This window comes from Petaurus breviceps, unplaced genomic scaffold (genome assembly GCF_028583685.1).
Source record: "Petaurus breviceps papuanus isolate PSGF00001 unplaced genomic scaffold, PetGlider_PUasm1.0 90808, whole genome shotgun sequence".
Taxonomy (NCBI): domain Eukaryota; kingdom Metazoa; phylum Chordata; class Mammalia; order Diprotodontia; family Petauridae; genus Petaurus; species Petaurus breviceps.
The window spans coordinates 791428-815622 of NW_027187349.1; the positions used below are offsets into that span (position 1 = coordinate 791428).

The window sequence follows — 24195 nt, forward strand, 5'->3', positions numbered from 1 at the left end:
GTTTTCCACTTTGCATTGAGTGGGCTCATTTCTTTTAAGTTGTGGAGAAGAATCCTACTAGAGTCTTCTTTTTTTTTTTCCCTCTTCCTGCTACTTGCTGAGGGAGGTTTTAGAAGATTAAGTAGTTCTCCGCCTAAGCTCTCTACCTTCCAACAGCATTGAGGCGTATATGTAGGTCACAGTTTCTCAGTCAGAAATAGGAATCCATTTGGTGTTTATATCTTTGGCATCTGTATCATTCATCTTGTATAAAATCCAGACTCTAAGGCTATGGTGTCTTCCTCTTCACAGATGGAGATCAAAATTAGAGATTCCTGTCTGTGGTTGCTCAGAAATGTAGAAAGAAGCCTTTCTCAATTTGAGTGTATTTCTCTGTTGCTGCCATAGTTTTATAACCATTGATCATGCTGGATCTTAATGGATTGGATGAGATTTTTCATTAGCTCAGTTTCCTTCCCATAGCCTGAAAGTCACTGTCACAATGAAGTCTGCATATTGCCTGATACTGTTCCAAAAGTATTGCAAAATTATCTTTTATTCTTGGTTACTTTTTTCTCCTCTCTTTCCTATGTAGCAGTTATAAAGGTTGGGTTTGGAGAGGACCTTGTAATCAGGATCTTTTTTAAAAAAATCCTTTTTTCTTTTCTGAAAGGCATGTAAAAGGATCACTAAATCTTCCAAAGCGAAAACTGTAAGCTGTTTACATCTGAGGAACAGCTGCAATTATATCCCTTAATTCCCCAATTGAAAGCTCTGTCTGATTTCCCACATGCAATCTGGTATCTCTTTCTTCTAGTCAATTCTGGACCCAACTCTTTTCTAGTTGTAGCACTTACCAAATTGCACATCATAATCCAGACCACATACATTTTTCATTTATTTTGGTTTTTTTGTTTTTTTTTTGGTTAAGGATGATTAGACCCATTTCTTTCATATTGCTATGGCTTTGCAGTGTTACAGGGTTCAACATATCATCTACATACATTAGTATTTGGAGAACCTTGCCATTCATACAGAATACTTCTGTGTGGATTCTGAACAGACCATTTTCTATAATACAGGAGAACTCCTTATATGGTGGTATAGGGTGTCCCAAAAGTCTTGGTGCGTTTTTAAAGCAAAAAGGAGAGATGAGTAGTTTTAAACTATTAAAGCTTAAAACCACACCAAGAATTTTGGGACATCCCATGTATCTTCCTGTTTTATCTGTCATTTGATATTGACAGAATTCCAATGTGACCTCCCTTGCTAGAGAGAGCCATTTGTTAAATTTTCAATTTGAGCATTTACACCATGGAAACTGGTGTGTCATGCCTTTTTTGGAAACCTGGTTGTTCAACATTTACCAGCACACTCCTGTCTTTGCTCACCTCCATAAGATCACATATTTGTCAAGATTCTCCCATAAACTTGTATATGTTCATTCAACCAAGAGGCTGATTTGATGAATGATAACCTACACTATTCTCTGATTCCCCTAAATGCAGGCCAGCTAACAGCAGGTCTGGAAGGAAGTGCTAATGCAACCCACTTACTCATCTCAGCTGTTCCCCAAAGTCCTGATGGTGTGGAGGGGAAAGTTGTAATTATTTCAGGAAGCCTACAGAGAAAGGAAACAGTAGAGAAGATATATTGAAGATGCAAGGGAAGGAAGGGATTACTGATACATCAACTTCTTGAATAAGAATATTATAGATAAAGGACCAAGATAAAATAGAGGGCAGAAGTAGAGGGTTTGCCTAGGGAGGAAGGGGAGGCATTTTTCTCTCTGAAACAAAAGTGAAGTGAAAGACAGTAAGTGAAAAGATGAAAGTGGAAAGGAAAGAAAATGAGGGGGTTCGTGTCAGATGGCCTGAATCTTCTCAATAAAGTAAATGAGGTCATCTGTTAAGATTGAGGTGGGTGGGCTTGGGTGCTTAAAGAGAATCAAAAAAGATTTGGAATGGTTGGGAAAATGTCAACATGAGATGAATAAAAGGATTCCCAGGCAGCCATGGAGGCAGAGTTGAGCTTAAATAGCATTTATTTGTAGTGTGTTCTATTGTTCAGCCCCCCATTCAGTGTGTTCAGGTGCACACATTTTCTTGTGTGACGACCTTTACAGGAATTTCTTTGGCCACTAAGCTTCAGGATCTCTTTGAAAGCTTTCAAGAGCTATAGTGGGTGGTCTATTTTATCCAGCCTGAGACTAAAGATGTTTATTTTTTTCCCCCATTGGGTCTGAAATTTAGCTTGTTTGAGTTCAAAGGTAGAAACAGAGCTTGCCGGTTCTGATGAGTTGGGCATTTTTCATGATGGTGGCCCAGTAGTCCCCAACCCTTGTCTCTCATACTCTGTAGTGTCTTTCATTATCTTAAGGGGGAAATGGATGAATGCCTATGAGCTTTAGCTTGTCCCTGCTCAGGCACTTCTTTCTACTATCGAGGAATTATGGTAGAGTTGGGGGGGGGGGGAGAGGGGAATACTGGATTGGAGTCCAAGAACCTGAGTTCAAACTCTAGTTCTTCTACCTCAGCAACTTATTAAACCTCACTGGGCCAATGTTTGCTTAACTGTAAAATGAGTAGGTTTGGCGTCATAACCCTACGATCTTTCCAGCTATTAATAAATGATTCTTTTTTCACCAGTTTGCCCTATGTGTCCCGCTGCTCTCTTCCGGTATACGTTAGCAAATTATTTGTTTCAGAGGATAATCAGTCATTTCCTTTGTGGTCAGATAGTGCCTCCACAATTTTTACTTTGTCAGTGTGGGGCAACCTTACTATGCCTGGACATTTTTCTTAGCCTTACAGGATGGGAATTTACCTGACATAGTTTTGTTGAGGTAATTCACCATGCTCAGGTATCAAGAAGGAGGTTGCGATTAGCAGGAGGTCAAGGAGCAAGGAGATGGATTAAAAGGCCATTGTATTTAGCATGAAGGAGGGCTTATGTGACCTTGGAGAAAATTGTTAGCACAAAAGTTAGATTCAGTGAGTTGGAGAATAATTGGAATGGTAAGGAAGTGGAGGCAGAAACTATAGACTTTTCTTTCTAGGAGTTTGGCAGTATATGGGGAAGCAAGAAATTGGATGATATCCCAAGGTGATGACCAAGCCAAAGAAAGAGCTTGAACTTTTTTTTTTTTTTTTTAAGGTACAGGACACTTGAGAATGTGTATAGACTAAAGGAATCTGTAGGGGAAGATGCATTGGGAAATAGGGAATGATTGATGGAATAAGATCACAGATGAGATGAGAATAATTTAATTCATTCATTCTGTATGTCTACTGAATACATACAATGCACTAGGAATTGTGACACATATAAAGAAGAGTAAAGTATAGCCCTTTTCCCAAGGAAATTAAAGCAAATCTACAAAATTCATTTCATATGTAGTGCTCCTAAATGATACTTTGTCCTGGGAAGAATGAGACTGAATCTCAACTTGGGAGAGACTAGAATTGCCCCTTTTGTATAAACCAGGTAGTAGCCTAAGTACTGAAATTTCAGGGTGGTATTTGTAGGTATCTGAAACTGGGCAAAGTGTTGCACTCAGAGTTGAACAGAAGGAAAAGAAAAGGTCGGACTGCTTTCAGGAAATTGTAAAGCTCCTTTATTGACCTCAAGCTTACCATGAAAGCAAAGATCCATATTTTCAGAACTAGCATTCCACCAATGTTACTCTTTGGCAATTAGACAAGGAACCCAGCTACCTCTGAAGACAGGCAAGTATAGATGGACTATGTTGGGCAGAATGTGATTGTGGTATCCTGGTAGAAGACAGAGTTCTGGACTTCCAATCCTTGTCCAAACACTTGCCAGCTGTGTGACCCTGGACAAGTCATTTAACCTGTATCAGTCTCAGTTTCCTCATCTGTAACATGAGGGATGATAACAATAGTACCTACCTCCCAGGATTGTTGTCAGGATCAAATGATATAATAAATAGAAATCACTTTGCAATCCTTAATATAAATATTAGCTATTGTTAACATTATCTGCATTATTGGAGGAAAGTCCTGCATTAAAAAAGATCACAGATCCATTTGATTGTCTGTGCCCCTAAGTCCTCAACATTCTTCTCCCACTGCTTGCTGATGCCTAAAATTCCAAAATGAGAGATTAATTTCTTTGCCTTAACACATAATCACCTGTTAAGGTTCTTAAAGGCAATATGGTCAGTGTTAACATTTCTTTATGCCTTTATCATACATGCATTGATCAGGTCATCTGAGAGAGCACTTTTTTGTTAGGAAAAAGGCAGTGTAAGGATAGTGAGTGACTGAAAGGAAAGGGCGGGGACACCAGTGAGGGTAGAAAAGAAAGGGTTAAAGGAGGGGAGGCTGTTGGTACTGCCCAGCTCCAAAATTTTTCCCCAAGTTTGTCCCTATTGGAATATTAATGCTTTCTCCCACTTCATGATGGTCCAAGTAGGGTTGGATAGCAGAGCTTTTCTAGCTGATGCCATGTTATTTAGAATCTAGAAGTCCATTCAGGAGCTACCGCAATTAGAGGAATTTCTTTTCCCAGGACTATTTTTTTATGTGTGTGGATCCAGCTGTGTTTATGGTGTTTTAGCAGCTGAAGAAATTAAAGCTTTTAATTTTGCAATAAAACAGATCTTTATGTCTCTTCATTGTCTCTTCTTTGACAGGGTCTTTGCTTTTCCACCCTAATATACACACCTCCCACCCATGTATAATTTAGGTACTAAACCTTCAGCTTATCTAAATTTAAGGAGAAGGGTTTTCCCATCCTGTCTTTGTCTGCTATAAAGGAATGGGATTATTTGTAAAATACTCATTCTTACTGTATGATAATTTTCAAGTCTCCCTCCATTAAGCCTCTGCCCCTCTAAACATCTATTCAAGGCTGAGTACAATTGTTAGCAATTGCTGCCACATTTGCCAAGTGTCTGCTCTCTGAAGGGACTGAGGCAGCTCATTCTAGAAATTTAGCCTTCTGTACTAGGGTAACATCTGAACAAAAATCTCCAAACTTGTCAAAGACACAAAATGTAAGAAAAGCAATATGGAATACATAAAAGTGGGATTTTATAAATTAATCTGTCAATCAACAAATGTTTGTTAATTCCCTATTATATGCTAAGCACTGAACCAGACACTAGGGATACCACTAGAAAAGTAATGCTTCCCTTACCTCATTGAGCTTACATTCTATTAGGGAGAATTCATTGAATATAATGTTACTTTAATGGTAATGTTAATAATATAAAATGTGAAGGTGACTAAAAATTTCATTGATTCTCTGAAACCTTTGATGCATTTTTAGGGGTGAGATTATTTTGCATTATAAATTCACTATTTAATAGAAGAAAGATAGGACATTGTCCTATTTTGTGTAGTAGTACATCATGAAGGTGGTATGGTCTAGTAGAAAGAACTGGACTTCAGGGGCATTAAATGTGGATCCCTGATCTTTCCTGCAGTCGACCATTACAAAACCTTGGTCAAGGAAAGGCCCAGAAAGTGGAATGTAAGCACCTTGAGGCTGTCTTACTTTTATCTTTGTATACCTAGCACCTAGGACTGTTCCTGGCATATAGTATTGTTGTTGTTTAGTCATTTTCCAGTTCTGTTCAACTCTCTGTGACTCCATTTGGGGTTTTCTTGGCAGAGATACTGGAGGGATTTGCCATTTCCTTCATTTTATAGATGAGGAAACTGAGGTAGACAGGGTTAGGTGACTTGTCCTGGGTCACATGGCTAGTAAATGTTGGAGGCTGGATTTGAACTGAGCTTCCCCAACCCCTTTCAAAAAAATTATTAATAGTACAATAATGCTTGCTTATTTATTTGTTTGTTTATTTATTTATTTGAGGACTTTTAAGTAGAGCTGTTACTACACATACATGGCTCATAGATCAGAGTTCTTGGAGCTAGAAGTGTATTAATGAGTTTTTGATGTGTTGCTGTTTGAAGAAACCTGAGGTAATTCCCATTGAGCATGATGAATAGTGCCCTTCCACATCTGAGTTACTGGGGCTAAAGTTAGCATTGCTAGTAGCATGTAAGATGCTCCAGGACAAGGACCGATTCCTTTTTTTCTTTGAATCTCCCTAGTATAGTAAAGGCACTATATAGCACATAGTAGGCTCTTCATAGGGACTTGTTGAATTGAATTGAATAATGGTGACCAAATGTAACTAAATGACTATTTTGAAAGCAGGCTTCTCATGAGCCACCTCTGCTGAATTTTTTTTTCTCCCCTAGCACGTTCCTTGCTATTTTGTGGATGCTTTTCTTTCAGTTTCCTTAATTGGGTCTCTGGAAATGTTTATAAGTGATTTAAGTGTACACTGGAAAGGCAGTTGTTCAGTCATGTCTGACTCTTTGTGACCCCATTTTGGGCTTTTCATGGCTATGGTACAGGAGTGGTTTGGCATTTCTTCCTCTAACTCATTTTGCAGATGAGGAAAATGAGATAAAACAGGGTTAAATGACTTGCCCAGGGTCACACAGCTAGGAAGTATCTGAGGCTGGATTTGAATTTAGGAAGATGAGTTTTCCTGATTCCAAGCCCAGTGTTCTGTCTACTGTACTACCTAGCTGCCCAAGGACAGTCATATGATAAAGCAATGAAGACTTCTATTAGCATTAGTCACGTATCCTATGACAATAAGCCTTTGGACTCTATAGCCCTATCAGTGATCTGTGAACTGTTGGTCTCAATGTTTCGATTCTACTTCTTTCCTCCTATTATTTGGAAGAGGTGAGTTAGATAATAGAAGATCTGTAAAGCACTTTCCTTCTAACAACCTAGTGAGGTAGATAGTTTATGTATTATCCCCATTTTACAGATGAAGGAAGTGATGCCCAGCGATGTGAAGTGACTTGCCCATGATCACAAGGTCTGATACAGGATTCTAACCCAAATCTGACTCTTGGTCCTTTGTTGCACCTTCCCAAGGGCCACTCAGGCTTTAACATCTTATGATTCTACTTTGTTGCCTCTAATCTCAGTGATAATTAAATATGATGACAGTAATCCAAAAAAGATCTTGATCTTTATATGGTTCCCTTGGGATCTGCTCTAGTTACTCGAAGCCACCAGTACCATTAAGGACAGCTGGATTGGTGCAGTGGTAGAAAGACTTATCTTCCAGAGTTCCAATCTGGCCTCAGACACTTACTAGCTATGTGACCCTAAGAAAGTCATTTAACCATGTTTGCCTCAGTTTCCTTATCTGTAAAATCAGCTGGAGAAGGAAAATGGCAACCCACTCCAGTATCTTTGCCAAGAATACCCCAAATGAAGTCATAAAGAATCAGCATGGCTGAAAAATGACTGAACAACCACCAATATCATTATAACCTCTGTCCCTTACTCAGCAGGTTTGTTGAATGAGTGAGGATACAGTTGTTTAAAACAGAATTAAAATCCCTGAAGCAGCAGCCTAAATGTAATAACTTATACCTGGCTAACTCAGCCCTGTAGTATATAACACATTCACCTTTCCTTGTCTCATCATACAATTCCCAGGAATAATCATGAATTAGAGTTTGTAGAATTTAAGTACAGAAAGATTTTTTTTTTTGAGGGAATGCTGGGCAATTGGGGTTAAGTGACTTGCCCAAGGTCACATGGCTAGTAGGTGTTGAGTGTCTGAGGCCGAATGTGAACTCAGGTCCTCCTGATTCCAGGGCCAGTGCTCTATCTACTTCGACACCTAGCCGCCCCAAGAAAGATTTTAAAAGCACAAAAAGCTGGGGTGTCAATCTTCTTGTGGTGGTAACTCAAATGGCTTTTGAACATCAAAACAAGTTAAGTGTGTTCTATCTGCAGAAATCCTTGAATCCCTCTCCTGAAAATGGAATGTGATTTCATTTGCATAGCTCATTAACCTCCTTTGGATAGGTTAACTCCACAATATTGGCAATGTTTTCCAGACTTTGGAGTACAGATTTACATTTCTCAGCATTTTGTCCCTACTGAATGTCACTGTGCTGTCAGAGACAAAGTTGAGCATTAACTGGGGGAGGGAAAGCTTGGGCCTGTTTTAAGATATCCTGTGTCTGTGTCTTATGAAATTCAAGAAAGGGGAAGATTATAAAGATGAATGGATTGTTGATATATACCAAACGTGTGCATTTGTAGACATATTACAATGAAGACTGTGTAAAGAGGCTCATTTTCATTCTTTCTGAAGCTTTTCTTAACAAATACAATGGGGCAAGACTGCCTCTCGCATTGATAAATTGTGGCAAAAGGGCAAAATTTTCCAGAAGAAAATTTACATTCTATACTGTTAGAATCTTAATGTAGATGAGTTTTTAATGGAAATCAATTTTCCTTCTCTGATAAGCCTTTAACTTCTTGTGAAATGCAAGCTGCCTTGCTATTGATTACTAACAGTACTTTTTTATTTCTTCCTTCCCTTTCTCAATACTTGCTGCTGATAGCTGTCCGTATTTGGCCGTGAAAATCACTCCAGCTATCCCTGTGGTTGGTGGGATTCTATTCTTCTTCGTTATGGGGACCTTGCTTCGAACAAGCTTCAGTGACCCTGGAGTACTGCCCCGAGCAACGCCAGATGAAGCTGCTGACCTGGAAAGGCAAATAGGTAACGCCGAAGGTCTGTCCTTATCCTCTTAATCACTTGCCAATTCATGTTCCCTTCCTTCCTGGTATGGAAGAAACTGACTCAGACCTTCAAGTAGAGAGGGCAGGAAGTATTTCCAGCTTTGATGGAGAAGCTTATAATGGAGTAGCATGAGACCTTCAAGTACCAGGCAACTGGGGACAGAATAGGAGGTGGGCATTTGTGGTAAGAGGTAAAGTGGTGTGACTGGTGTAAAGAAGTGTGAGAAAAGGAAAGTAGATCATAGGTGTCATTCAGTGTTGACTGGGCCAAACAACTTAGAACAAGCAACTGTCCAACTTTCTCTGGAAAAGAGTCAGTAGTGAAAGGAGAAAAACATAAAGTTGCTGTTTCCTGATATTTTTTTTTTTAAAGCAATCGGGGTTAAGTAACTTGCTCAAGGTTACACGGCCAGATTTTTTCTGGGTGGGTAATAAGCGTCTGAGTCCAGATTGGATCCACACATCATCCTGACACTGGAGCCGGTGCTCTTACTCTCTGTGCTACCTGGCTGCCCCCCTGATGTTTCTCTCATTTTCATTGTAAGGTCTCTATTTTCCATACAGAAAAAACAAAAAAAAACCAACATTCTTTCTTCTACTGTTGTACTGAGCCAACCTGAGCTTCATAATTTCTTTTTTTTTAGTGACCAAATTAACTACACCAAAATGTTTCATTGCTGTTCATGAACTAAGTGAGTAGCCTCTCCTTGTCTTACAGTGGGCCTTGAATATTGGGTTAAAGTCCCAGGGTAACCTTTGTGTTTGTTCGGAAATGAATTTCAGTCCATAAAATGTGAAGTTCTTTGAAATTCTGACCCCACACAGATTGAGCTGAAGGGAAACAATGAGCTCGGCTTTATTCTTATCTTCTGCCTTAAATAGAAAAACTGACACTTGGAAATTGGTAAATGTACTCTGGCAAACTTGAAAATCTGATGAAGGTGACTAATGAACTTCCTTGAATCATGGAAAGTGTTAACATAAAGTCATGGTTTAAAAAAATGTCATTAAAAATATTTGTCTATCTTTATTTCTATTACTGAACATCCCTCTTCAGTCACGGCTATAACCAGAAATAGATTGACTTTATCTTTGCCCTTTAGTAGCCACAGTAGGTACAGGCAACAGCTGAGAGCAAAATTTGGCCTCTAATAGTTGTGGAGGTTTGTATCTTGAGTACAGATAGTCCTACTGACTTTTTTCTCTCAGTTTCTCCTCCAAACCAATATAATTCCCTTTCCTCCACTGTTATTCATTCAATAAACATTTATTAATCTCTTCGTATGTATAATGTACTCTACTAAGCATTGAGGAAGCTACAAAGATAACTAAAGCCCCTAATATTTATCATGTATCCACCATTCCATAATTTCATCATTCTTACTATTGGACCAGCCTATGTTCTCTGCTTGTCAAACAATTCCTTGATGGCGGTCCTTTACTCCACACTTCTTTCCCTAGAATCTTACTCTTTCTTCAGATACTTTTTTCGTTTGTTTTTTTGAGGGCATTTGGGGTTAAGTGACTTGCCCAAGGTCACATGGCTAGTTTTTGTGTTAAGTGTCTGAGGCCGGATTTGAACTCAGGTCCTCCTGACTCCAGGGCCAGTGCTCTATTCACTGTGCCATCTAGCCGCCAAAAAATTATTTTTTTTTCTTTTAAATTGGATAGGCCATTAGTAGCACGTCCCCAAACAAGTATATATTTTAAAATAACATCTGTCCACTTTTACAAGTAGCATACCCATCCCTTCATATGCCCATGGCTTCTATTGCTTCTTCATAATTTCATCAGTTTGGAGATTCCCTTCACCAGTGGGAACTCCTGCCACCATTACAGATGGAAATCATGTGCAGTTTAGTATATAAGTCGTAGGGAGTTGCCTGAGGCAGATAAAGGATGTCATCTTTCCAAGAGTAACGTGCTCTGGAAAATGTCAAAGCCAGAATTTAGCCCAATTTTTCCTTCCTCCAAGTCCAGCTACTTCTGGGCTAAGGGAAGGTCTTTTATATACTACCCCCTCGTATCCATGTGTGAAATTCTTGAGATCCATGACTAAAAGACCATGTGCCAGTCTGAGTTGGCTTCTCAATAGCGGTGTTAGAGGTGGTGGTGATAATTCTGCTGTGATCCATCTACCCTCTTTCCTGGTCCTCCTTTTGATCAAAATGGAAATGCATGACTGATGCCTATTAGCTTAGAGAATATAAAAAAAAAAAAGAGCTTTCACTATTAAAAAAAAATAGAACATCAAGATTGTATAGTGATAAACCACAGGCTCTGGAGTTAGGAGGACCTGAGTTCAAATGTGACCTCTGATGTGACCCTGGGCAAGTCATTTAACCCCAACTGCCTCAAAAAAAAAGACGGCAAGTCATTTAACCCCAACTGCCTCAAAAAAAAAAGACTTCAAGACTCCCCTTGATTTTAAACACACATGCCTGTGCTCACACATGTGGCACAACACATATGTACACAGTTGCCTATGAAGACCTACCAAAATGTAGCAAAAAAGAAGACCCCCAATTTTTTCAATTTCTTTTAGGACCACTACTGCTTATTTTCCTTCAATCTGATACCACCTAACCATTAGTCAGAAACTTTTATTTTGTTTGTATTGTGAGGGAGGGAGAGAGAAGTGTAGACACCTGGTTATTCACCTCACAATATTTTGCATGGCTGCGCTAATGACTCAGCTGTGGGCCTTCTTAGAGCCACAAATCTTCAGAAAATAAGATTGTGCTCGAGTGAAATCTTAGCAAATTTGTTGTCCACTACACAGATCAAGAAGCAAAACTTAAAAGTTAGGTGTGGGAAGTAATGATTATTAGGGTTGTTATTCATTCTAATATTAAATTTTAATATTTTTTACAGTGTACTTAAGCAGTGGCCTTCTATAGGAGTGAGCTAGTAGTCAGAGTAATCTTTTGAGCATCTGCCAAGGATTAGACGGCTCCCTGCTTTCTGAGACTTGTGGAGAAGAGTAGGTGGCAGGGGGAAGGGCACTGATGTCTCAGATTCTGTCACACTCTCTTGAAATGCCTTAAGAACAACTCTTTGTTCTAACCACACTTTGCTAAGTGGCTTGTTTCAGTGCGTGATTGTTCATTTGCAGAGATAATTTCAGTGTCTCAGGCTCCTACGAGGCCCTCATGCTGCATTCAAAATTGGATTGCAGCTTGCTAGGCTCAATACTCCTTTTACTTCATTCACCATCCTCCTTAACCTGCTCCCCAGAACTGTCTTCCCACCTGTGACCCATTTTCGTGCTGCCTTGTTCTTTTGGGGAGACTTTTTTTTCCCTTTATCTGAATCAATAGAAGCATTTCCCTTCCTGCTTCATCCTCCCTTATCTGGAATAAAGGGAATCACCGTGTGGCACAGCCTTCTACTAATGCAGATCACAACCCTTCTTAGATAGAGAAATGGTGATTAGACTCCTAAAACTTACAGAAACTGATGCTAGGCTCATACTCAAGGACCCTCCAGTCTACCATCCCCACCCCAAACGTCATTTGGAGAAGGTTTTTTTGGACAGAATTAGAGCATCAGATTGTGAGTCCTAGAGGGTAAGGACTGTCTTTGCCTCTTTTTGTATCCCTAGCACTTAACACAATGCCTAGCACAGAGTAGGTGCTTGTCTGACTCTTTGTGATCCCATTTAGAGTCTTCTTGGCAACGATACTGGTTTGCCATTTCTTCTCCAGGTCATTTTACAGATAAGGGAACTGAGACAAATAGGGTTAAGTGATTTGCCCAGGGTCACAGTGAGACAATGTGTGAGGCCAGATTTGAACTTAGAACTCCTGACTTCAGGCCTGACTCTCAATCCACTGGGTCACCTAGGTAGGTACTTAAAAATATTTATTGACCTACTGAAGAACTGTTGACTGACATGTTTAATTATTGAAGTAGAGTCTACCAGCCACTTTTTCATTGAAGGAACCTCTCCTGATCTGTATTTCTGGTTCCTTTAGTTTGGTAGATATTGGTGGTGCTTTACACTGTGATGCACCAATGTTGGCAAATCGTGATTACTCTGAGTGTCACAGTTATCTTTGTCAAGTGACTTTGGGCTCAAGGTTCTCCACCTCCTCATCTTGGTTCAAAGTAGCTATGTGAGTCTTAATGCACAAAAAGTTTTCATGATGACATCAAAAATGGTAGAGGTGTATTTTTCATTACAGTATGACCTTATTAATCTAATTAATTAATAAAACCTTATTAATTCAGACCTTACTTTTAGAATTTGTGATTATGTAGACAGGGGCTGAAGTTTACTTTTCTGTTACAAATCGTTTATTCATAGCCAATGCAAGTGAACAGTCCAAACAAGAATGAAGAGGAGGTAATTTAATGTAATTAAAAGAAAGGCTTTCTTTGTGGAGGGAGGGAGAAGTAGAATTTAGAATTCAAAACTTTAAAAAAATATTTAAAATTATTTTAACATGTAATGGGGGAAAATATAAAATATTTTAAAAAATAATAAAAAAAGTTAATGCCCCAGAGCTCTGCTCACCTACCTCAGAGTCCTCTTGGAGTTTACTGTCTCTCTCTCTCTCTCTCTCTCACTATCCATAGCTAATCAGCCAATAATTTTTGTCTGTTATCTCTCCAACATCTCCCATTCCCTTCTCTTTATTCATATGGCCACCTCTCTGGTTCAGGCCCCCTCACTTTTCATCTATACTGTTTGAACTGCCTTGTAATTGGATTCCTGATGTCTTCCTTTCCTTAAAGTATCTTCCATATAGCTGCCAAAATAACTTTCTCAAAACTCAGGTAACCATATCATCTTTTGCTCAAGAACTGCCAGTTGCTTCCCATTTCCTCTTGAATAAAGTACACATTGCTTAGCCGAGCCTTTTAATCCTTCATATTCTGGTCTAGCCTTCCTTCCTAGGCTAATTGTACATTATTCTCCTTTATATACTCTATGTTCCAGCTATACTGACTTACTTACTCTTCCCTGAACTTGGTACTTCATTTTCTTCCTCCGTGTTTTTTTTTTTAATAGGTTTTCCTTATTGCCTAAAAAGAACTCCTTGCTTATGTCTTTGCCTCTTAAAATACCTAGCCCCTTTTAAGGCTAAACTCATATGCTACATTTTATGGGAAACATTTCCTTAGGAAAGATTTCTGTTTTGTTCTTAAATTATAACTTACATAGTTATCTATTTACATTCTGTTTTATTTAGTCTTTATATCCCCAATGCCTAGCTCAGTGCCTTACACATAGTAGGCCCTTAATAAACACTTGTTGGACTGAATTGGAATATAACCTGATCTATTTCCCCCCCCCCCCCTTTTTTTTTTCAGACTTGTAGTTGGATGGGAATTCTTTATATTGGGCAATGAGTGACATACCAGGTCTCCAATTTGGTTTTCCTTTCATCTTGAATCAATTTTCTCAATAATTTCTACTGATTCAAAAGAAAAGAAATTATCTCTAACCTTCCTTGTTTAGAGGGAATATTTCTAAATTTGGAGATCCAAGTGGGTGGAGAAGAAATTTTCTGGGAAATTCCAAACAACCTAAATCCCTGCCCAAGCTGTTTGAGGACCTAGTGGCATTTGGCCCAGCAAGCATACTTCCTCTATTCAATGAGGTTTTTGAAGGGGCTGAGGTTAGGAAATAGTGTGGGTTCAAGAGAAGCCAGAAATACCTTCAGCAAATCATACAGGCCAATAAAGAAGAATACATCCTGGTATTAAAGAAGTGATACTCTAATTTTTTAGGTATTATAACTTAATTGCTTAGCTAAAGTCCTTCTCTAAGGCCTCATTGTGGAATAGAGATAATCTTCAGTCCTTAAAGCCTGGGAAGTACAGACTCTGACAGGTCACTTCAAAGTAGAAAGGTTTCAAAAATGGGCATGGCTGTGCCCTCTGTATATGTCATTCAAAGACCCGTCTTGCTAAGTACTAAGAACATCGTCTCCAGAAGGCAGGCCACCCAGTGCAGATTGGTTTTGGTCCCCTGTATGTCATAAAATTATCTACTGCAGCATGAAGTATGATGTATGTTCCACTTTGTTGAAAAGAGGCCTCACACTAATGGGACGGCAGATCCTTGAAGTATAATTATAAGTGATTCATATAGAGTTTACTGGTGGCTGAGGCAGTATTTGCAATGAAACCCTCACACAAATGAAAGCTGACATCTTGGAATGTTAAAATTCGTGATTGTCATTTAAAAATATACAACCTAGGAAGAGCCAGAAAATAGAAGTCGTAGCTCAGATTCATGATATTTTAGGGAAATAACCACAAAACTTTTGAAAGGTCTAGTTTTTAGATGGGGGTAGGGAAGGTTGTAGTTTTTTTGTTTTGTTTCTTTAGATTTGTACATGAAGGATATATGCATATGTTTCCAGACACATGTGTGTACCTATGTGGTCCAGAAACTTTTATTGTAAACATTTCTAATCCTCTTCCCTTTTAAAATTAAAACCATAGGAATACATCATGTGTTGAAATTAAAGTCATTTGTTGTTACTAGTTTATTTGGGATGCTGGTTGGTTTTTTTTTTTTTTTTTTTTTTTTGGTAAGGAAAATTTACCATGTAATGACTGGAGGATAGAAAGGTATGGTTATAGAAGTTTTATAATTAGTTTTATTGAAGCAGCTTCTGTCTTTTAAAGGGCACCTTTCACTGATTTGCCTTTCTTATCTTTCAAATAGCTTCATGAGGTGGATAGGCAACAAATATTTTTCTTAATCATGTAGGAGGAGGAATAGAGGCACAAAGAAGCCATTCTGTTTGATAAGATTGCAGAATAAGCTAAGAATAAAAATGAGAATTCTTGACTCCATTTACATTTTTGGAATTGGATGGATCTCTTCTGAAAATTGGATCTTATTTTTCATTCATCTATTGTATATCTACATAAGCATGCCAAACGATGAATATATGTGTATAATTTTGAAATTTTATCTGTAGAAAGATGGTGGGACCCCTTTAAAATCATATCACTTCATTTTGAACAAATGCTTCCCCTAATACCAATTTTTACTGCTAAAGAATCAGCAAAATGATGACATAAAGTTTTTGTATTGGCCAGGGGCTAAGAATAGGTTTTTGCCATTTTTTTAAAACTTTATTTAAAAATCTAAGAACCATTCTGAGCTCAGGCAGTATAAAAACAGGTGGCTGACTGGATTTGGTCTGACATCTGCAATTTGGTGACCTCTGGCATAAAATTACAGTGTAAATACTTGCTCAAGAATAGAAATCTATTCTAATAACTATTACCATCATCATTATCATCAGCAATAACAATTAGCATTTATTAAATGTCTGTTATGTGCTAGGCATCGTCCTAAGTGCTGGGAATACAAAGAAATGCAAAAACATGGACCCTGCCGCTATGGAATTCACTTTCTAATGGGAGAGGCAACATGAAAACAACTACATATACAGAAGATATATTCAGTATAAATGGATAATCTTAGTGGAAAGGCACCAGTCGTCTGTGGATGGTTTTTGTCGGTATTGGAGGAAATGATGATAGGAAAGGCCTTGTGCAGTATGGAAGATTTGAGACCATGAAAAAGATGACGAATTTTGACTGATGATGAAAGATCTATGGTGAGGGAAAAGGTTAAATGGAATTACTGTAAGGAGAGATTATGGAGCATTAGGAGGGGGACTAAAGATTTTTTAAAATGTAAAAAAATAAAGGGACTATAGAGTACAAGATTAAGGCAATGGGGGCAGCCAGGTAGCACAGCGAATAAGAACACCGGCCCCAGTGTTGGGATGACCTGGGGATCGAATCCGGGCTCAGATACTTAGCACCACACCCAGAAATAACTGGCTGTGTAACCTTGAGCAAGTTACTTAACCCCAGTTGCTTAAAAAAAAAAAAGATTAAGGCAATGATAACTAATGGGGAAATGTGTTGCGTTTTTATAAAATAGTTTTAAAAATATTTTGCATTGGAGCCATTTCAAATCTTTCAGATTGCGAAAGCTCAGAATGAAGAGGGATCCTCATCCTTACCCACGCTCTAACAAATGCTGAATACAGTATCTTTCCTGTATGCCCTATGAACAAACTCACTTGTTGATCATTATCCTGGTTCATTCAACCCAGGCCATCACCATTCTCAGTTTCTTCAATACTTTAACTCTTTCCCCTATTTTTGGATGTTAACAGAAATCTTTGTTCTCGTGCAGATATGAATAGAATTTCATATCTATAATTGACCTCCAAAATTCTCTCTAGAGTCCCGGGGCTTACTTCCTTTTTGAATAGAGGTTGTAGTCAAACCCACCCCACCCCACAAAGAAGAATGACAAAAGGGAGAAGAGATGAGGATGAATGATGTAAGTGCCACATGCTGTAGAGTACACCCAGGAAGAGTACCTAGTGAAAGAAAATAGAGAAATAGTGTCTACAGTAGCATTTCAGGATACTGTGGAAAGGAGAGATCCAAAGAAGGGGAGGGTCAAAAGCAGCTATTTACTTTGCCATTTAGGAAATTATTGGTGACCTTCAAAGACCATTGTTTCAATAATCATGAAAACAGTGAGGAGCTGCTTTGAGACTTAGTTATTCAACACACATGTATTAAATACCTAAATGGAAACATGATATTCTAAATTAAGGAGAACCCAGGACAACCAACCAAACAACCAACCATTCATTCCACAACCCTGTGTATAAATCTCTGGTCCTCTTTTACTTGTCTAACAAAGGTTAAGAACCCCAGTGTTCTGGAGGGTTGCTAGTCTATGAAATGGCAAAAAAGATGGAATGGTATGTTCCATTAATAATAGCACTCAAAGCCAGATGCACAGCCACATAAGATCAGTAAGTAAATAGAAATTGAAAGTCATAGAAATATTTTAATGACACCCTGGAATACCACTATTGTTATTACTTTAACTGGGACCTCTGGGGGTGCATGTAGGAGAAGAAAAAAATAACACCCTTGAGTCAATCAGTAGATATTTTAGAGGACAAGTTTAAATGGATCCCCACTCCCTCCCCTCCAAAGGTCTGTTTACATGAAAAGGGAATATAATAGTAATCTGATGACAATCCATGTGTGCAGTGTAAGTGTGGAAGAGGGGATGTTAGAATTTTTTTTCGGGAGAAAAATCTCCTTGGAAGAACTTAATAGAGGAAAAAAAGCAAGCATTTGGTGCCTGGGAAATTGAAGGTGTATTTTCCAATAATGGAAATGGTGCAAAAGGGAGCTTTTCATTGAAAGGAAACAAAAGGTATTGCAATGATTTTTTGCAAAGGAGATTTACAATGAGGGGAAAGAAAGTGGGAAAAGGCAATAAGGTCTACAGAATGAGCAGAGCAGAAAATAGAGGGGCTGAGCATTTACAGAATAATGATAAGGATTAAAAGCAAGGCCAAAAAAGCAATTGGGATTTATTGTGGTCCAAAAACAGACTTCATGGGAACGATTTCAAGAAGCAAGTTTGAAAGGCACAAGGATTTCTATAAGGATTTCCTCAGGAAAGGATTGATTGGAGAATATCTCCACACAATTTGCTTCAATAATTCACTTTCTATATAGTGCCTAGAACTGGGGTCTGATTTAGACCAGAACCACTTCCTAAGCAACATCTACTTCTGTGCCTAATGGCCTTATTTAAGTATCCCAAGTACCCTACAAAAGACCCTACAAAATCTGTGTTCTCTATCCTTATTGTGAAATTGTCATCCTGAAAGTCCTATTAGTGGACGTTTTGTATTCAGTCCCATGAATGAATTCCAAGGTGGACCAGACCCCTCAGTTCTACCAGTACCTTCTACCCATTACATTCTGTAGCACAGAAATCAGCAATTGAGGTCATGTGATAGTGTAGAAAGACTGAATACATACAGCATGACATAATACATTCACAGTCAGAGGACCAGGGTTCAGATCTCACCTCTATTACTTCCTGTGTAGCTCTAAAGTCATTTCACTTGAGACCCCATTTTCTTTATCTGTAAAATGAAGGTTGGACTAGATCAGGGTTTGTTAAACTTTTTCCACTTGTAACCCCTTTTTGTGTTTCAGCAGCATTCCTTGGCATTATGTGACGGCATACCCAATGCAAAATGTGCATGCTATGTGTTCAGATTCAAGGCTATAATGAAAGATGCAACATGGGCAAGCACTACTAGAAACACCTCAGATTCATTACACATTTGATTTTTAATTAATTTTTGGTCAGTGAGTGTTCAGAAACCTACTACTGTTTCCAAGTTTTTCCCAGCTCCATATGGGATTGTAACCCACACTAAGAACCACTGGACTAGATGACCTCCGAAATCTATGATCCTATATGAGAATTTCTTTTTTGAGTGTGTGAGGAAGAGCTAAGTATGCCCCCCAACAATCCTTGCAATTTCTGGGCTGAGTAAGAAGAAAATTGGATTGAGTGACCGCCCATTAATCCACACAATGCCAGGCACAATACCACAATTATTCAACCAATGAGCATTTAATAAATGCCTACCATCTATCAGGCATTGTAATAGACATTGGGAATACAAAGACAACTCCCTGCTCTCAAGGAGATTATAGTCTCGTTGGAGGAGATAATGTATAACCATATAGGTACATACAAATAAAATATAAGGTGCTTTTGAGAGGCAAGATTGAGAGTGGGTGGGAGGGGGGAATCAAGAAAGGCTTCATGTAGAAACTGTCATATAAGCTGAGTCTGGAAGGAAACAAGGATTTTTGAAAGATGAAGTTGGGTTGAAATTGCATTCTAGTCACAGGAAACTACCCATGCAGAGATAATGGAGAAGGAATATGAAGTATGTCTGAAGAACAGTAAGAAGAACAGTTTTTATATTTTTCATTTGATAGGTAATTGCTGTTGCTCAGTTGTGTTTGACTCTTTCTGACCCCATTAAAGGTTTTCTTGGCAAAGATCCTGGAGTGATTTGCCATTTCCTTCTCCAGTTCATTTTATAGATGAGGAAACTGCAGCAAACAGTGTTAAGTGACTTACCCAAGGTGACACAGTTAATAAGTGTCTGAGGGCAGATTTGAACTCAGGAAGATGAGTCTCCCTGACTCCAGGCCCTGGTGCTCTATCCACTGCGCCACCTAGCTGCCCCCTCAAGACATAATAAGGAGTAGGTTCTCTGTGAATTTTGTTGAATTTGTTGAATTGTTGATGAGATGTGTCCTCTCTTCCCACCCCTTCCTTCCCCTTGATCAACCAATTCAGGTCTCAGGAATGAGTTGCATATTATAGCAAAGCCTTGTCTAACCTAAGTGCTTGGGGAGTGGAGTATTTTGTTTCAAAGCTTGTTATTGAAAAAGCTTTCTAAAGTGTGTTAGGATGTTTTCCATCCTAAGTAATAAGTACATTAGCCAGAATATAACCTCTATTTGATGAATGAGGACCCTGCCTTGCTCTAGCATCATTATTCTGAACTTTAATAGGATAGTGAGCAGTATAGATAGAAAGGGCAGTTATGTGGCCCAGTAGATAGAACACTGGGACTGAAGTTAGAAAGGTTCATCTTCCTGAGTTCACATCTGGCCTCAGATCCTTACTGTGTGACCCTGGTCAAATCATTTAATCCTGTTTGCCTCAGCTCCTTCCCTGAAAAATGACCTGGAGAAGGAAATGGCAAACAATCCAGTATCATTGCCCGGGAAACTCCAAATGGGGTCACAAAGAATTGGACACAAGGCTGAAACAACTTACCAAAAACAATAATAGATATAAAACATTAGAATTGTGCCTGTGCTGACCCCAGGCCATGCTAACAGAACAATCCTTCTTTTGTGTACACCTCCCACCCCATATAGTTAGTTGAGGCTTTACTGTTTTCTCAATCAAAACTTTGAAGCTAGAAGAAGTATTAGTGATTACTTTGTCTCCTATCTTAATTTATAGTTCAGCAAGTTGTGGCCCATGGAGGTTAAATAACTCTCGATGGCCACTCAGTCCACTGACTTAAAATCTAATGCATTTTTTCAATTTATTGTTCATTTGACAAGCATTTATTAAAGGCAATGCACTCTGCTAGCTGCTAGAGGACATAGAAGGACAAGTAAGTCATGTTCCTACTCCCCCCACCTACCCCGGCCAAGGAGTTAACAATCTAGTAAACTCTACCCATCAGTTGTGAGGTAATGTATGTTTTTGACTTTCCACTAGATTTTATGCTCCAGGATAAAACCTGTCCCTTGAGTTCCCCTTGATGGGAAGGAGTTGTCTCAGAACACCCTGATTAAGTATCCAGCTCTGTTAAACCAAATAGCACAAAATTATCACTGATCAAATCCCTACTGGTACCTACCACTTGTGACCTAGACCCTGAGGCTACACCACAGCATAGTGAATGCCAAATGACTGAGCCACCCTTTGGGAAATGTACAGGGCACATGATCTGATGGTGCCCTCACTGGAACTCTTCCTATCCCAGGAGGACACACCAACACACACCTACTAAAGGAGATAGCACACCCCGTTCAACTAAACAAACATGTATTAAGTGTTTATTCTGTAAAAGGTTCTGTGCTAGGTGCTGGAAATACAAAAAGAAAAATGAAGGAGTTTACATTTCACTGGGAGGAAATAGCATATACATCAGTATGTAAGGGAATGAGATTATGTCTGAAGATAAGCTCCTTCCACCTGAGTAGATGGCAGTTTGTTTATACTTTTATTAAACCAAGGACATACATAAAAAAAAAAGGTTCATAGTGGATACAAAACAATTTTAAAGGTACTAAAATAGCAATTCTCAGATTTTTTTTAAAACAGAGAATACCAAAGGTTTTGGGGAAAAACACTCAAACTTTATAATTTTTTAAAAAGACACTTTGAGAAAATATAACTGCTTTATTTCTACTTTCCCGACTAATCTACCCATGTACTGGGAAGATATCCTTTGATGAAAGTTTAAGGTAGCAACAGGCAGTCATAAATGATGAACTACAAGAGTTATATAATTAGCACCAGATTGTAAAAAAAAAAAAGCATATCCACTCTATTTATTCTTAGTCAATTGCAAAACAAACAAACAAAAAACAAAAAAACTCAACCCCCAACCAAAATAAACAAAGCAAAAAACCTTTTTACTCATTAGGACAAAAGGTTCTCCAACAAGATGTCTCCCATGCACTTCCTAAAATCATACATCCATGATTCCTTGGAATATGTAATAAGACTAGTTCTTAATGTCAACCAAATAACACAGTGCAGGGAATTTGGGCTCATCAAATGTGTTTGCTACTATTGTGCAGAATATCCAACAGAGAGTCCAAATAGAAGAAGTATTCCTTATCCAGAAGGTGAAGTTTTGCAGATGTTTGCGTGCAAATGACATTTTGACTTCATTCCCTTGGAACATGATAGTACATCCTAAATCAGATTCATTATTTCTCAACAAAACTTGGACTAACTAGTATGTCCTGATATCAGTACATGTATCTTGGATAGATAACGATTATGGACAATTAACTGGATCCCTAATTGAATAGGAGAAGAGAAGGAAAAAAATGCCCCTGGGAAATTACATCAAGTTCTTAATGACTAACTGTTGGAATACCACATTCTCTGAAGAATTAAAAGTTTGGGCCCACCCAAAGCACAATGGAAAGACCCAGGGTAGGCATACAGCCTTCAACCCATTACCAGTGAGGAATTATGCAAGGAGAAACAGTGTAAAGGACTTTATCAGAGAAATGTGTGCCTGGGGAAGGAGGTAGAACTTATTGTAGTAGTAAAGAATGAGGAACAAAGAAAACACCCATCAGTTTGGAAATGGAGAAACATATTCATGGTACATTACTGAACCATAAGAAACTGTCTGAAAGTGTCTGATAAATACCAAGAGGAATGGGAAGACTCCAGTGAAGTGATGCAGAATGAGAAAAAGAGTATAGAATAATGTAAATAGAAAAAAAGCACCACAAGTGTTCACTGTGTCAATATAATAACCCAACTTAGACCCAGAGAAAAGAATCTGTCTCGTAATGTAAATTATTAATATCCCAGAAATCTTATCACAGTTTTAAGCTTAAGCTTAAAGCTGGAGCATTGTGTACTGGCAAACACAGTTGATATATTGGTTGTTTGGGTTTTTTTTTTTTTTTAAATAAATTATGGCTTACTTTGTAAGGAAGGATATATTTAGAAATGATGGTATTGTAAAAACAGTTAAAATTAGATTAAAAGTTTGTGGTCATCAGAGATCAGGAACAACATAGACCAGAAATCTGTGTATTCTGGAAGAATTTGGAGGAGCAAATAAGTAATAGATAGCATTTATATACCACTTTAAGGTTTCAAAATGCTTTTCAAATATTTTTTCAAATATTATGTCATTTGATCCTCACACAACCCTGGAAGATAGGTGTTATCCTGCTTTACAGGTGAGGAAACTGAGGCAGACAGTGGTTGAGTGACTTGCCCAGGGCCACACAACTCATAAGTATCTGAGGTTTAATTTGAAATCAGCAACAATTACAAAACACTCTTTACACAAATAAAGACAGAAGTAAATAATTAGAGGAATATCAACTGCTCATGGGTAGGCTGAGCCAATATAAAAACAATGACAATTCTGCCTTAGTTGATTTACTTATTTACAGTTCAATAACAATCAGACTACCAAAGAATTATTTTATGGCTAGAAAAAGTAATAACAAAATTCATCTGGAAGAACAAAGGGTCAAGGGGAAAAAAACACAAAACACTTCACACAAATGAAAGCATAAATAATTGGGAGACATGCGCATTGTTCGTGGCTAGGCTAAGCCAATATAATAAAAATAACAATCTACCTAAATTAATTTACTTTTCCAGTGTCATACTAATCACATTATCAAAAAATTACTTTATAGAGCTAGAAAAAATTTTTGAGAGTCAACTGTAGGAATCAAAAAGTACAAGAATATCAAGGGAATCAATGAAAAAAAACTGGGAAGGAAGGGGGACTAGCAGTACCAGATCTCAAACTTAACTATGAGTCTGTAATCATCAAAACAGTTTGATACTGGATAAGAAATACATTGATCAGTGGAATAGATCAGGTATGCAATATACAGAGGTAAACAAGCACAGGAACCTGGTAGTGCTCGTTAAACCCAAGGTCCCAGATATTGGGTCAAGAACTCATTGTTTTACAAAAACTGTTGGGCAAACTAGAAAGCAGTCGGACCAAAACTAGGCATAGATGAATATCTCTTGCCACGTACTAAGATAAATTCAAAATGGGTACATAATTTCCATATAAAGGGTAATATTAGCAAATTAGTACATCAGTGAAGAAATTACCTGTCAAATCTTTGTATAGGGGAAGTATTCATGACCTGACAAGAAACAGAGAGGTTCACAGGAAGTAAAACAGATAATTGTGATTACAAAATCAAAAAGAGGGTTTTTTTTGCACAAACAAAATCAGAAGAAAACAGAAAACTAGGAAAAATGTTTTGCTGCAAGTTTCTCTAATAAAGATCCCATTTCTGAAATACAGGGAACTGAGTCAGCTTTACAAGAATAAGAGCCATTTCTCAATTGATACATTGTCAAAGGATACCAACAGGCAGGTTTCAGAAAAAGATATCAAAGCTATATCAATAGGCATATGGAAAAGAATACTCAGAATTACTAATAATGAG

The 24195-nt window shown here is 38.2% G+C and overlaps 1 protein-coding gene across 5 annotated transcripts in view; it reads left to right on the forward strand.

The window, feature by feature from the left end:
• Window positions 1–24195, forward strand: part of ZDHHC14 (zinc finger DHHC-type palmitoyltransferase 14) — a 359116-nt gene that overhangs the window by 203336 nt on the left and 131585 nt on the right. For 3 of the 5 annotated variants that reach the window (XM_069070299.1, XM_069070301.1, XM_069070303.1), the window contains exon 2: window positions 8406–8578. In XM_069070299.1, the coding sequence (XP_068926400.1) occupies window positions 8406–8578 (173 nt within the window). The remainder of the gene's footprint in view (window positions 1–8405; window positions 8579–24195) is intronic. The other 2 variants (XM_069070302.1, XM_069070300.1) reach the window with 1 other exon arrangement.